Here is a 16,114-nt window from a genome sequence, read left to right as displayed (position 1 = left end):
GCAAATTGTCTCTTTCCAGACATGTCTAAATGCAATCAGAGTTATCCAGCAGTTCAACACTAATGGGGAGAGATATTTCACAAAACAAGTAACAAAGATCCCAGGATACTCAGTGATTCACTGTAAATTAGCACTAATGGATGCTGAGTATTCATTACAGCAAGGAGCAGAGTCTGAGCTTATAAATTATCGAGTTTACTTTCAGAGTAATTCCTTCAATATCTGCAAGTTAACAGCTATGAACAACTCATCTATCAAACAGCTCAAGCCTGCCTGTGATTACCAACATTCAGAGCTTACACTGCCTCATCCTGGAGTTACAGAACAGACTTTCTCCTGTCAATGTAGAGCTGCAGGAATGCACTGTGATCTGTTTATTGTTCATCTTTATTTCAGCAGTCTCTAAATGATATAAATTTAAAACAAAGTATTGCAGGTGTGATGGTTTATTGACAGGGGATCTCATAGAAACTTATAAAAATCTAACAGGGTTAAACAGGGTAGATTCAGAAAGAATGTTCCCAATGGTTGGGGGGGGGGTCCAGAATTAGGGGTCATAGTTTGAGGATAAGGGGTAAACCTTTTAGGACTGAGTTGAGAAATTTCTTCACCCAGAGGGTGGTGCATCTGTAGAATTCACTACCACAGAAAATAATTGAGGCTAAAATGTTTTGTGATTTGAAGAAGGAATTAGATATAGCTCTTGGGCCTAAAGGGATATTTGGCGGGGGGGACCGGGATATTGAATTTGATGATCAGCCATGATCATAATAAATGGCGGAGCAGGCTCGAAGGGCTGAATGGCCTACTCCTGCTTCTAGTTTCTATGTATGTTTCAATGTAACAGGGCCTCTAACTCAAATATAACTGTCAGTTGTCAATGGCTGGGAAGCTAATGGCTCCAGACCTTACCTCACCAAGACTTGATGGGTTTCACAGCACTTGCTCTATAATTATCCAAGGGTATGTGATGTATTTCACTTGTCAAATAAGGATGCAGCTACAGACAAAGAGCCAGTCACAAGATTCTCATATCTTACACTGATTACAATTAAGCAGAATATCACATCAGGTTAAATGATTAATATAATTCAATTATTTGATCATTACACATCACTAAACTACAAACTGACCTTTCCTACAGTCTCACAGTCCAATCAAGCAACAGGTTGACACGGAGATAGATAGGAAAGCATGTTGTGAGGAGGATACAAAGAATCTGCAAAGGTATATAAATAGGTAAGTGAGTAGGGAAAAATCTTAGCAGAGTATGATATGGGAACATATAAGGATATTGACTTTAGCAGGAAGAATAGGAAAAAACTATATAATCTAAATAGAGTGTAGAATGCTGCAGGACTGAGGGATCTGGGTGAAATTCTAAAAGAATCGCAGAAAAGTAACAAGCAGGAACAGCAAGTTGTTAGGAAGGTTTTCTGTAAGGGAGATGGAATATAAAAGTAACAAAGTCTTGCTACAACTATACAAAGAATTGGTGAAACTGCACCAAGAGTACTGTGTACAGATTTGGTCTCCTTGCTTGAACAGTGATACAGGTGCATTGGAGACAGTTCAGGGGAGATTCACTAGACTGATTGCTTGGATGAAGGAGTTTGTCTTCTGGGGAAAGTTGAGCAAGTTGGGTCTATACTCAATGGAATTTAGAAGAATGAGAGGTGACCTGACTGAAACATGAGATTCTGAGGGATCTTGTCAGGGTGGATGCCGAGAGAATGTTTTGTTTTTGTGAGGAATCTCGAAGCAGGAGTCACACTTTAAAGATAAGGCTCTCCCATTTCAGGCAGATATCAGGGAAATTTCTTCTCTGAGGGTCATTAGGCTGTGGAATTTTCGTCCCCAGAGAGCAATGGAGGCTGTGGGTCATTGAACATATTCAAGGCTGAGTTAGACAGAGTATTAACAAGGAGTCAAGGATTATGGAGCAGCAGGAAAGTGGAGTGAAGGCCACAGTCAGATCAGCCATGATTCTTATTGAATTGTGGAGCAAGTTTGAGGGGCCAAATGGCCGACACCTGCTCCTAATCCTTGTGATCTGAACCCTCCATCATCTCGTGTGGCACGGGATAGATTCAGAATAGACATAGATCAAAACTGCACATCCATGAGGTGCTGTGGGTCATCAGCATCACAATATTCAACCACTATTTGTAAACTCATGGCCCGGCACATCCCTCACTCTACCATCACCATCAAGCCAAGGGACCATTCTGGTTCAACATGGAGTGTAGGAGGACATGTCAGGAGCAGCACCAGGCACCCTATAGCTGAGATTCCAATCTGGTGACTGGTAACACTTTACTATAAGCACACTAAACAACAGAAGCAGCATGTTCTAGGCAGGACCAAACAATCCACAAACAACGGATCAGATCAGAGCTGCAGTCCCCCCACATCTACCCGTGAATGGTGGGGGACAATTAAACAAATCACAGAGAGAGAAAGCTCCACAGATATCCCCATCCTCAGTGACTGGGGAAAGAAGCGGATCAGTGCATTTAACTGTTTTGTCTTTGGTGATCACAGATATGTTATTGATATGTTCCTTGGATTCCGAGACCAGGAAAGACACTCTGGAAGGGATGGGAGCTGGAACTTGTCCATGAGAGTAACTGAAGGTATGAGAACTGAAATAATTGAGAGTTAGAAAAGACAAAGGCCACAAAAAAGCAGCAATTGGTAACAAGACATTGATTAATCTGTTCTTATCCTGAACAAATGAAGGTCCCCGCATTGTGTCTGAAACAATATTAGTTCATCTGACATTTATCCAGAATATTAATCTCCAGCCCAGTTATAGCGATGAATGAACATGGTTCAGTCCTGGATGTCATCACCAGCAGCAATAACAGCAGAATCCACCCCTGCAGACACTTGTCAACTTTCTGGTGGGTAAGATGGTGGGTTGACTGAGAGAATCCCATCTCACACTCAGAGAAGGTGAACGGTCTCTCTACATTGTGAGTGTGTTGGTGTCTCAGCAGGTGGGATGAGTGAGAAAATCCCTTCCCGCACTCAGAGCAAGTGAACGGTTTCTCCCTGGTGTGAATGTGCTGGTGTGTTCGCAGGTTGGATGAGCGAGTGAATCCCTTTCCACAGTCGGAGCAGGTGAACAGTCTCTCCCTGCGAACTTGCTAGTGTCTCAGCAGAATACTGGAGGTCTTAAAGCTCTTCCCACATTCAGAACATTTGAAAGGTTTCTTATCCAAGTGAACGAGTTGGTGTGATCTGAGGCTGGTTAAATAAATGAATCCTTTTCCACACAAGGAATAGGTGAATGACCTCTCCCCAATGTGAACTCGCGGTGTTTCTGGAGGCTGGATAACAGAGTGAATTCCTTCCCACACACTGTACATCTGAATGGCCTCTCCTCATTGTGAACTCGCTGGTGTATCAGCAGATCACTTGTGGTTTTATAACGCTTCTCAAATTCCGTACATTTGAAAGGTCTGTTATCAATGTGAACCAGTCGGTGTGTAGTGAGGTGGGATGATCATGTGAATCCGTTCCCTCACACAGAGCAGGTGAATGGCCTCTCCCCAGTGTGAGTGTGTTCGTGTTCAGTGAGGTTCTGTGATTGTTTAAATAGCTTCCCACAATGCGAGCAACTGAACTGTCTCACAATGTGAATGATCTGGTGCTTGACAGATCCTCAGAGCTTTTAGAATTGTTATCACTGTCAAAGCCTCTCTTCAATGTGAACTTGCTGGTGGGTCAGCAGATGGGATGATTGAATGAATCCCTTCCTGCACACAGAGCAGGTGAATGGTCTCTCCCCAATGTGACTGCGGCGATGCATTTCCAGCAGAGATGGATAATTGAATCCCTTCCCACAGTCACCACATTTTCAAGTTTTTTTACACACAGGGTGGTGGGTGCCTGGAACTCGATGCCGGGGGAGGTAGTGGAAGCAGATAAGATAGTGAGTTTTAAGGGGCGTCTGGACAAATACATGAATAGGATGGGAATAGAGGGATATGGTCCCCGGAAGGGTAGGGGATTTTAGTTTAGTTGGGCAGCATGGTCGGTGCAGGCTTGGAGGGCCGAAGGGCCTGTTCCTGTGCTGTAGTTTTCTTTGTTCTTTGTTCCATGGTTTCTCCATGGTGCCAGTATCCTTGTGTCTCTCTTGGTTAAATGATCTGTTCAAGCCTTGCCCACACAAAGAACTTGTGTATTCTTTCTCAGTAAGGGAATCAAGGGTCATGGGGATAAGGCAGGAAAGTGGGGTTGAGGATTATATCAGATCAACCATGATCTCATTGAATGGTGGAGCAGACTCGATGGGCCCAATGGCCTAACTCTGATCCTAGGTCTTCCCATCCTTTGGCTCGCTGCTGTGAATAGTGTGATGTTTTTTTCAGGCTGTGTAACTGGTTAAAGCTGTTTCCACAGTCAGCTCACTGGAACTTGGGTGTATGTTTGTTCTGTGCTTTTCCAGTCACACTGATGTTTGAAATCTTTCACATTTAAAGGTCGATGATATTCATGTTGTGATGAATGGAGTGACTTTTTCAGATTTTGATGTGATGTTTGTTTTCAGTTTCCCGTCTGTGTACCTGTGTACCCGGAATGCTCCACCATTCAATGAGATCATGGTTGATCTGATATAATCCTCAACTCCATTGGCAGAGTCAGTATCACTGTCAGTACAGGATAGAAATTCAGAACAAGCATTTCTAGTTTCCACAGAACATTCTTTTCTCTCTTGTTTCTCCAATCTTGTGGTCCAATCAAACTTCCATCTCAACTAAACCAGAAATTTGTTTCCAGTGTCTATGAGACACTCTGTACCCTGAGTTGTGGAAGGTATCGAGTGTTCCAGTCAACACCGCACACTCCCTCTCCAGGACCATTCGAGCATGGACAAGACCACGGAAGAGCAGCCGACAGCCAAGTTACCTCCTGCTGATCTACAAATTACTGTTTTAACCAGCCCCAAGAGCAGGTCCAGGAAAAGATCCTCTGACCTCCCTAGCCTGCTCCACACTGGGCAGCCAACGAATAGGAGTGTGGGGCAGAAAAGAAGTGTAATTAAAAGGGGAGAGGCAGCTCCTTCAAGGTCTGCAACCTCTCACACTGAATATAAACATGGTTCATGGATTCCTCGCGGCTGCAAAACATCAGCTGCAGCTTGAGAGTGGGTGAAAATGTTGAAAAAACTCAAATTCTGGTGGCTGTATCGGACACTAGGACCCGGTGTGAAGAGAATAACCTTAGCCCCGCCCCCATACTGTTGCGTCAAGAATAACCAGCCGCATGCGCTCCTCGTTGAACCAAGATGGCGGCCGTCAGCCTGGACTTGGGCCTCGGAGGGGAAAAGACCCAGAGCTGCAAACACGGGAGCGGCAGAGTCTCAATCGCGGTTTGAGGCACTCACCAATTGTTTAGAAACTCTCCCTATCCAGAACCCGCTCCATCAGAGTTTTCTCTTTCTTCCCCCCTGCAAAGAGGCAAAAACAGCCCAACCCCATCGCCATTACTGACAGTGCGCACGCTCCAATATGAGGGGTTAATGCGCCTGTGCGGTGCCTGCCTCTGGTGTGAATAGGGGACATTCAGCACCGCGGGGAATGCTGGGTCAGGGCTCTGCCATTGAAAGTCATTATTAGTAGCTCGTGATGTTTTTACTATTGTGTGTAGATTGGGGGACGGGGGCGGGTTCGATAAATTAATTAAAAGAGGAACCAAGTTATACTGAAATCTATGCATAGATCTTTCATTATCCATCAGAAAGAAAGGGAGTGGTAATAGGTGGAGAATTGTAAATGTCCCAAAGTCTTCCACAAGCAGCAGCAATTACAGCGGAATCCAAGAGCTCCAGTCAAATGTAAACTCAGAAAATGGTGTGACTGAGTGAAGTATTTCACTGAGTAATTGTCAGGATTGTATTCTCATGGATATTCCAGGTCACTTCTCAAAATCATTCAATGGAGGTGGGTGTCATTGATTAGACCAGCACTTATTTCCCATCCCTAATTGCCCTTGAAAAGTTGTTGGTGAGCTGCCTTCTTGAATCGCTGCAATCCATGTGGTAGGTACACCCACAGTGACGTTAGGGAGGGAATTCCAAGATTTTGATCCAATGACAGTGAAGGAAAGCGACATATTTCCAAATCAAGATGGTGAGTGGCTTGGAGGGGGAATTCCAAATGGTGGTTTCCCATCTGTCCACTGTCCTTGTCCTTGTAGATTGTAGTGGTCGTGGGTTTTGTTTCATTGCAAGTTTCAGATAGACTTGCAAAAAAATAAAACTTCTTAGGATGTGGACGTTACTGACAAGGCTCAGGTATCTGTCCTGAATTACTATCCTGCACTGACAGTGATATGTTACCAATCACCAGTTATCCTTTGTGATGGTGATAGTTGGCCTTTTTCTTAAACCTCTGCAGTCCATATAGTAAAGGTGCTCCCACAATGCAACAGTATTAGGATTTTAACCCAGTCACATTGAAGGGATAGTGATATTTGTCCAAGTCAGGGAGTTGTGTAGTTTTCCCATGTCCCAGCTGCTCTGGTACTTCCAGGTGGGAAAGATTGTGGGTTTGGGAGATTCTGCCAAAATGCTGGTTGAGTTGCTGATGTATAAAGTCTCTCTCCGTCACCCTCCTCCCGACCTCTCCCTCTTCACACAGAAAGGCTGGATTTTTGTTGTGGGCTCTGAAGGGTGAAGGGTTCCTTTCCCTCAGTGCACTGGTAAACCGTTTGAAGCTTTATGACAATCCAGCAGCTTTCATATCCTTTTTCCTATTCCTAATCCCACAATTTACCAGATTCATTCAGCTCAATTTCACATCTTGCCTTTGTGTTATAATGGCTTGTCTCTTATGTTTCCCTCTTTCTGTTTTCAATTCATTTTTCAGGGGATTAGAAGGTGAGGAATTACAGACAATTGTAAATCAAGGATCACATCAAGATCAGACAGAGTGCCTCGATTCATCAGGATCTAAATATCATAGGCCATTAAACATGGAAGAAAAAAGCACCATTCACAGTGGGGAGAAAACATACACATGTGTGTGGACAAGGCTTCAAACGATCGTCTGGCCTGTCAAGACACAAGCGCAGTCACATCAGGGAGAGACCGTATAAATGTGGAGACTGTGGGAAAGGATTCAATTCCCCAGTTGACCTGGAAAATCACCGACGCACTCACACTGGAGAGAGACCTTTTACCTGCCCTGTGTGTGGGAAGGGATTCACTCAGACGGCTGGCCTGTTGATTCACCAGCGCATTCACAGCAGGGAGAGGCAGTTCACCTGCTCCGAATGTGGAAAAGGATTTACTCAGTCATCGGCCCTGCTGATACATCGGCACATTCACACAGGGGAGAGGCCTTTCACCTGCTCCGTGTGTGGGAAGGGATTCACAGATTTCTCTGCCCTGCAGAGACACCAGCGAGTTCACACCGACAGGAAAGAGTTTAAATGCACTGAGTGTGGAAAGAGTTTTAAAACTCCACGCACACTGCGGGAGCACCAGTACATTCACACCGGTTCCACACCGTTCAGCTGCTCCCACTGCCAGAAGGGATTCAGGACATCATTCCACCTTGTGGCACATGAGCGCATTCACACTGGAGAGAGGCCATTCACCTGCTCTGAATGTGGGAAAGGATTTAACCGAACATCCAACCTGCAGAAACACCAACGAGTTCACAGTGAAGAGAGACTGTTTAAATGTCCAGACTGCGGGAAAGGCTATAAAAGTTCTGAGGAACTGCATCACCATCAACGTGCTCACTCTGACGAGAGACCATTCATGTGTTCTCACTGCGGGACTGGCTTCAGGCGATCAGGCGACCTCACTGTACACCAGCGAATTCACACTGGGGAGAGGCCGTTCACCTGCCCTGTGTGTGGGAAGAGATTCACTTGTTTATCTTCTCTCACTTCACACCAACTTGTTCACACAAATGAGAGACCGTTCAGATGTTCTGACTGTGAGAAGAGCTTTAAAAGCAGAAAACTTCTGCTCGCACACCAGCGAAATCACTCTGAGGACAAACCGTTCACCTGCACTGAGTGTGGGAAAGGATTCACCCGGTCATCCATTCTGCTGAGACACCAACAAGTTCACAGTGAGGAGAAGCCGTTCACTTGTTCAATGTGTGGAAAGGGATTCACCCAGTCATACAACCTGGTGAGACACCAGCGAGTTCACCAGTGATCACAGGGGTGTGATTCTGCTGTTATTGCTGCTGTTAATTACATCCCAACTAAATAATGTTTATACTGATAGTTGGAGTTTTTCTGATGTAAATCAGCCCTGTTGGACTTGTAGAATACCCCACAGCATCTCACATTCATGTGTCAATAAATCTTCACGCCTGCAGACCTTGTTTTAAATTTAAATCACTCAGAAACTGTATTGAACTAAAGATGAATAATAAACAGATGACAGTCCAATCCACCCCTGTGTGAATGTGCCGATGTATCAGCAGGCCGATGACTAAAGTCTGTTTTGTAACTTCAGGATAAAGATTTGAAAGCTCTGAATGTTGGTCCTCTCATATGTAGGCTGGAGCTATTTGATAGGCAGGATGTTCATAGCTGTAAACTTGTCAGATGTCGAAAGAATTACTATTGGAGTAAACTCACCCATTTATAACCTCAGACTCTGGTCCCTATTGTAATGAACAAGTAACACAGTGGAACAGCGGGATAAATATGTGGGGCTACTGGGATAGGGCCTGGGTAAGATGCTCTGTTGGAGAGTCGGTGCAGACTCGATGAGCCCTGTACCCATGTGCATTTACCCTGCTAACCTACACATCTTTGGACGCTAACGGATAATTTAACATGGCCAATCCACCTGACCTGCACATCTTTGGAATGTAGGAGGAAACGGAAGCACCCAGAGGAAACTCAGACACAGGGAGAACGTACACAGAAACCCACTGCTGTCAGGCAGCAGTGCCAACCACTGTTCCACCGTGCAGCCCTTCATCTGCTGCTGAATCCCACATCCACACATTACTGCCAGACTTGACAATTTCAACACATTCCTGACTGGTCTCCCGCATTCTGTAATTTTGAGATAATCCAAAATGTCCCCATGTCTTGCAGACGCTTCCTCCATCTCCACAACCCCCTCTTCCAATTCTGGACCTCTGTGCAGCCCCTCTGCAATTCCTGCAGCATTGCTGGCCTGCGGACTAATGTATGGTTCAATTCCCATTCCAGCTGAGGTCGGTGTCGGAGCTGTCTCCTCACCCTGCCCAAGAGTGGATGGTAACGGCAGCCTGCTACTGACACAAACTGCCAGGAAAACAGCTCTGGATGACACGTCAGCAGACATTTGGGGTTCCAAATGCTTGAAAAATGTTAACCTGTGTGAAATTGAGGTGTATTCCAGACTAATTTAAATATAGGATGAGTGTCATTGCTTATTTAGTCACTGCTATAAACAGCGGAATTCTCACTTTGTAAACCTCAGCTTGAAGGAATAAAGTGAATAAATTGGGATATTAACTTTTATCATTATCCATCTGAAGCCAATGGACTCCTTTTTCCCCGTCCTGATGTGACACTGAATCTTCTTAGGTTTGAAGAAGAAACTTAACCTCAGAGCACTGGGTGGTACAGTGGCACAGTGGTTAGCACTGCTGCCTCACAGCACCAGGGATTTGGATTTGATTCCCGGCTTGGGTCACTGTGTGGAGTTTGCACATTTTCCCCGTGTCTGTGGATTTCCTCCAGGTGCTCCGGTTTCCTCCCACAGTCCAAAAGATGTGCTGGTTAGGGTGCATTGGCCAAACTGAATTCTCCCTCAGTGTACCCGAACAGGTGCCGGAGTGTGGCGACTCGGGGATTTTCACAGTAACTTCATTACAGTGTGAATGTAAACCTTATTGTGACTCATAAATAAACTTTACTACTGGCCTCAGTACCCGAGACCTGGCAGGATGGCAAGAATGGCCCGGGGCTCCAGTGAGGTGTACTGGAGGGGCTGGAGTGGGCAACAGGTGACACTGGGAGGAGCAGCAGCTGGGAGGCCTACAGCGACCTCTGGTGGACAGGAGGGGATGATGTGGAGATGCCAGCGTTGGACTGGGGTGAACACGGTAAGAGGTCTCACAACACCAGATTAAAGTCCAACAGGTTTATTTGGTAGCAAATACCATTATGGTTAGGTGCATTGGCCATGCTGAATTCTCCCTCAGTGTACCCGAACAGGTGTACCCGACTCAGGAGAAACCTGACAGTTTAAAAATGATGTGGAGATGCCGGCGTTGGACTGGGGTAAACACAGTAAGAAGTCTCACAACACCAGGTTAAAGTCCAAGAGGTTTATTTGGTAGCAAATACCATATTGGTATTTGCTACCAAATAAACCTGTTGGACTTTAACCTGGTGTTGTGAGACTTCTTACAAGAGGGGAAACAGCAGCAGTGCAGTCTGCGCAAAAGCTTCCCCAGTTCAGCTGATCAGAGAGACTGGGAACCTCTTCAAATGTAAACTTCAGCTTCTCACATTCACCCCCATTCATCCCTCTCTCCCTCCATCCACCTCACTCTCCCTCCCTTCTCCATCCCTCCCTCTCACCATCCATCCCTTTCTCCCTCCTCCCATCCCTGTAAGTTTCAGGGCAATCCTCCATATTTTAAAAGGACTCAGGAGAAACCTGACAGTTTAAAAGTGATGTGGAGATGCCAGCATTGGACTGGGGTGAACCCAGTAAGAAGTCTCACAACACCAGGTTCAAGTCCAACAGGTTTATTTGGTAGCAAATACCATAAGCTTTTGGAGCGCTGCTCCTTCGTCAGATGGAGTGGAAATGTGCTCTCAAACAGTGCACAGAGACACAAAATCAAGTTACAGAATACTAATTAGAATGCGAATCCCTACAACCAACCAGGTCTTAAAGGTACAGACAATGTGGGTGGAGGGAGCATTAAACACAGGTTAAAGAGATGTGTATTGTCTCCAGACAGAACAGCTAGTGAGATTCTGCAAGTCCAGGGGGCAAGCTGTGGGGGTTACTGATAATGTGACATAAATCCAACATCCCGGTTTAGGCCATCCTCATGTGTGCGGAACTTGGCTATCAGTTTCTGCTCAGCGACTCTGCGCTGTCGTGTGTCGTGAGGCCGCCTTGGAGAACGCTTACCTGAAGATCCAAGACTGAATGCCCGTGACTGCTGAAGTGCTCCCCCACAGGAAGAGAACAGTCTTGCCTGATGATTGTCGAGCGGTGTTCATTCATCCGTTGTCGTAGCAGTTTAAAAGTGGCCAACTCTGGCTGCTGGCTGATAAAAACCCCCAGAAGGCTCGGCAGGACAAACATAACCTGTCGGTGGGCTGTGCGAAGAGAAAGAAAGGTGTGAGGTCCCTGAATATGCAAGTGGCCAAAAAGGCAGATCCACCAGTGATCGAATCATCAGAAGGACAAAGGACAGTAAACAGACCAGCAGGGAGTCCATGGCCACAGAAATCGGCCCATCCACAGAAGACATTGAAATAACGACCCACAGGGGGTCAAGGCAGTTCCAGCCTTTTGTGTGTGGACTTGACTAAATTAAACTGAAACTGCCGGTGATTGAAAGCCCCATTGTCCTTGAAAATCACCTACGGGGGCAGGGAAGGTGTTTTTGTTAAATTGAGCTGAGAGTCAAACAAGCAGAACCAAGCTCTCTTCCAGAATCACAAGCAGTGACACAGACAAGCAGGACCAAGCTCTCTTCCAGAATCGCAAGCAGGGACACAGACAAGCAGAACCAAGCTCTCTTCCAGAATCGCAAGCAGTGACACAGACAAGCAGGACCGAGCTCTCTTCCGTTTCGACCCTGCACTAAGACATTCGAGCCGACCACAAAGGAACCCCTTTTAGAATTGTGAGTATCCCAGCCAACCTTGTGAAGCTCCCGAGGATAGGATAGAGGTTGAGGCAAGGGGAGGGGTGGTGTATTGTAATTTTAAAGTTCAGTAATACGTTGTACCCATTAGCATTTCTCCCATAGTGTAGTATGAAGTATAAGTTTTATTCATGTGTGGTGGGGTATTGAAGAGGTTGATTTTATTGTTAAATAAATCACTGTAAGTTTTGAAACTCATTTGGAGTCCATCTTGCCTCTTGTTCTCTCATCAGTGCACTCTGACGAGGTCACAGTTTCAATATCCCTTACCATAAATCCGGAGTCTGGAACCGAGGGTGATCTGAGTGATTCGAACCCGCTCACTCAAGGGAGACTGCTGGTCAGGAGATAAAAGGGACAGAGTCTCTCTGTTCTCTCTCTTGGAGACCTACTCGAGTGGAGTGGGTGCAGGGTGGCCATTGTCCCACCAACAAGGGAGAGAATCACTCAGGCCTTGGTGGGGGTTTTGGGATGGCTGTGTGATATAAGTATCAGGTTACCGGTCAGCTATAAACGGTGAGCCTGGTTCAGCGCTCTCTCCTGTGGACTTGCCCCAGTGCAGCATTCCCCAGCCTTTGAAATTTCAAGGCCTGTAAGAGAGAGACACTCACAGCTATCGGCAGACCCTCAAACATCGGCCTGTAAGTGGAGTAACAAGGAAGATCCCGCTACATCCCTCCCTCCAATAAGAACCATTCACTGAGCACAGCAGTTTCAGCCTCATTCCCACAGTCTGTATTCCAGCCTTTATCACATCCACTCTGCTCCCAGATATTTTACACCATTAGATATTACAATTCAAACTTTATAATCTCTACAATTTACTATTTGTTCAAGGAGATGAGGGCGGCATGGTGGCACAGCGGTTAGCACTACTGCCTCACAGCGCCAGGGACCTGAGTTCAATTCCTGGCTTGGGTCACTGTCTGTGCAGAGTCTGCACATTCTCCCTGTGTCTGCGTGGGTTTCCTCTGGGTGCTCCGGTTTCCTCCCACAGTCCAAAGATGTGCTGCTTAGGTTGACTGGCCATGCAAAATTGACCCGTGTTAGGAGGATTAGCAGGTTAAATATGTGGTGTTACGGGGATAGGGCCTGGGTGGGATTGTGGTTGGTGCAGACTCGATGGGCTGAATGGCCTCCTTCTGCACTGTAAGATTCTACGATTCTATGAGTTCACAAAATTAAAGTTAAAAGTTAAATTTATTTATTAGTCACAAGTAAGGCTTACATTAACACTGCAATGAAGTTACTGTGAAATTCCCCGAGTCGCCACACTCCAGCACCTGTTTGGGTCAATGCACCTAAATAGCACATCTTTCAGACGGTGGGAGGAAACTGGAGCACCCGGAGGGAACCCACACAGACACGGAGAGAACGTGCAGACTCCACACAGACAGTGACCCAAGCTGGGAATTGAACCCGGGTCCCTGGCACTGTGAGGCAGCAGTGCAGACAGACAGTCAAGAAATCATCAATTCCACTCCCACCCAGAGCGATGGGGATATATTTAGAGTAACAGTTTTAACAACACCAGGTTAAAGTCCAACAGGTTTATTTGATAGCAAATACCATTAGCTTTTGGAGCGCTGCTCCTTCGTCAGATGGAGTGGAAATCTGCTCTCAAACAGTGCACAGAGACACAAAATCAAGTTACAGAATACTGATTAGAATGCAAATCTCTACAGCCAACCAGTTCTTAAAGATACAGACAATGTGAGTGGAGGGAGCATTAAGCACAGGTTAAAGAGATGTGTATTGTCTCCAGACAGGACAGCCAGCAAGTCCAGGAGGCAAGTTGTGGGGGTTACTGATAGTGTGACATAAAGCCAACATCCCGGCTTAGGCCGTCCTCATGTGTGCGAAAGTTGGCTATCAGTTTCTGCTCAGCGACTCTGCGCTGTCGTGTGTCGTGAAGGCCGCCTTGGAGAACGCTTACCCGAAGATCAGAGGCTGAATGCCCATGATGCACTTCAGCGGTCACGGGCATTTGTCAGGAGAGAAAAGTGCTGACGTGTCGAGTCCAGATGACCCTTTGTCAAAGACTGACCTCTGAAGAATTGAGAGAGGGAGGTGGAAAAGGACAAAATGAAAGATCTGCAAAATGACAAAATGTTTCACGGCCCAAGACCAAAACGAGTGGTAATGGGACAAGTAAAGACACAAAAGATGTTCTGGATGAGGTGTGAATAGCTGGTGAGCGATAGTCTGAATGTAAAGTAAACAAGTGGGAAATGAGGTGAAAAAAGCAGCAACGAAACACAGAACACAATGGGGGCAGAGATTGTGGTGTAAAATTGTTGAGCTCAGTTTTGTTCTGAAGGCTGTAAAGTGTCTCTTTCAGTTGCGGGAAATAATATTATATTTCCCAGTTCCGATGACAGGTCACATTCAGTCTGTTTCTCTCTCCACAGAGGCTGCCTGACTTGTTGAGTATTCATGATGTGGAGATGCCGGCGTTGGACTGGGGTAAACACAGTAAGAAGTTTAACAACACCAGGTTAAAGTCCAACAGGTTTATTTGGTAGCAAAAGCCACACAAGCTTTCGAGGCTCTGAGCCCCTTCTTCAGGTGAGTGGGAATTCTGTTCACAAACAGAACTTATAAGACACAGACTCAATTTACATGAATAATGGTTGGGATGCGAATACTTACAACTAATCCAGTCTTTAAGAAACAAAACAATACACATCTTTTTAGCCTGTCTTGATGCTCTCTCCACTCCCATTGTTTTGTTTCTTAAAGACTGGATTAGTTGTAAGTATTCGCATCCCAACCATTATTCATGTAAATTGAGTCTGTGTCTTATAAGTTCTGTTTGTGAACAGAATTCCCACTCACCTGAAGAAGGGGCTCAGAGCCTCGAAAGCTTGTGTGGCTTTTGCTACCAAATAAACCTGTTGTTGAGTATTTCCAGCCAAAAGAGAAAACGCTGGAAAATCTCAGCAGGTCTGGCAGCATCTGTAAGGAGACAAAAAGAGCTGAGGTTTCGAGTCCAAGTGACCCTTCTGACAAAAGCAGCAATTTGCTGTGAACTGGGCGGCGTTGAGGTTTTGAGTGACAGTCCTGGGGCGATATCAGGACAGGAACAGCCACAGATTCCCCCTTTTCCCTGGGACATTTCAGTGGAGCTGCGTTGGTGAGTGTTTGTAATCTCTGTCTCACTATCTCGGTAATGGGGGCAATTTCCAGCGTTTTCCGTTTTATGTCAACCAGAGAATGTGTAAGAATTGTCACACCCGAAACAGATGTCTCTTCCTCGGGACACCCCAGCTCGGGTCTGGTTGGGGGGGAGGGGGGGGGGGCGCGGGGGGGTAACGTTCACAATTTTGTGTTTATGTCCGGGGCGAATAATACTTTGGATTAAACGGAGAAGTTTTTTAAACTGAGGAGAGTAACTGCATTTGGGCGCTGACTTTAAACAACATTAACAAGCCCGGGCTGCTGGAGAAACATTTGGGGATTTGTGAGCAGTCAGTTCCGGCTGGTTTGAAGTGAAATCCTGTCGGTGCTGCGGCAAATCTGAACTCAAACCAGACAAACTGGAACCGCTGGGTTAGAGATTCCGGGTGTTGGGATGTGGGAGCTGGGGGAGGGGGAGATGGCGGGAAAACTCTGAGCCTGAGTTTAGACAGGGTGAGCGGGGTAAAGGGAAGGAATGACAGAGTTAATGTGGGAGTCAGGGACAAAAGCAGAAGGTGGGAAGCTCTGGAAAGGAGCAATGGGGGTAAAGGCCATGAAAGAATGCTTGTTTAAATGAAGATAAAAGCAAAATACTGCGGGTGCTGGAATCTGAAACAGAAAATGCTGGAAATCTCAGCAGGTCTGACAGCATCTGTGGAGAGAGAATGGAGTTAATGCTTCCAGTCTGGATGATCACAGATGCGATCAGACCTGCTGAGGTTTTCCAGCACTTTCTGTTTTTGATTAACTGAAGGTTCAGCAGGGAAACAAGCAACGAACCGAACACACTGAACCCAGGGGGAGGGGGTGACCCAGGATAAGCTCAGTGCGGCTCTGCAATGTCCATCAACACATCCCCATTCAGACCTGAGAGAGCCAAGGGGGAGGGGAAGGAGAAACTATTTGGGGCACAGCAGGAGGTCACCCCTCCCCCCACTCTGTGGTTCCACATCCCTCCCACCCCTGGGCAGGGTTGGCTCAAGGTGCAGGAAGCTGCAAGCTGAGAGGCTGAGCTGTGAGCTGGGCCGGGTTGGGGGTTTGAGTGACAGTCCTGGGGCTAT

At 46.3% G+C, this 16,114-nt stretch overlaps 1 protein-coding gene across 1 annotated transcript; it reads left to right on the top strand.

Moving 5' to 3' along the window:
- Nucleotides 1-5,296: 5,296 nt before the first annotated feature.
- Nucleotides 5,297-8,757, top strand: LOC144485541 (uncharacterized). Its single transcript, XM_078203675.1, has 2 exons — nucleotides 5,297-5,380; nucleotides 6,992-8,757. Exons 1-2 carry the CDS (start codon nucleotides 5,297-5,299, stop codon nucleotides 8,183-8,185), a joined length of 1,278 nt encoding a protein of 425 aa, XP_078059801.1. The 3' UTR covers nucleotides 8,186-8,757.
- Nucleotides 8,758-16,114: the final 7,357 nt, after the last annotated feature.

This window comes from Mustelus asterias, unplaced genomic scaffold (genome assembly GCF_964213995.1).
Source record: "Mustelus asterias unplaced genomic scaffold, sMusAst1.hap1.1 HAP1_SCAFFOLD_198, whole genome shotgun sequence".
In the NCBI taxonomy this organism is placed as follows: domain Eukaryota; kingdom Metazoa; phylum Chordata; class Chondrichthyes; order Carcharhiniformes; family Triakidae; genus Mustelus; species Mustelus asterias.
Note: the sequence above shows the minus strand (reverse complement) of the source record. Positions and strands in the feature narration are given on the sequence as shown.

Bases quoted from the DNA above. Each gene is read 5' to 3' on its own strand.
- LOC144485541 (XM_078203675.1), top strand. From the start codon at position 5,297: ATGGCGGCCGTCAGCCTGGACTTGGGCCTCGGAGGGGAAAAGACCCAG. The intron at 5,381-6,991 runs GTTTGAGGCACT...TAAACATGGAAG, and splicing joins GCGGCAGAGTCTCAATCGCG to AAAAAAGCACCATTCACAGT.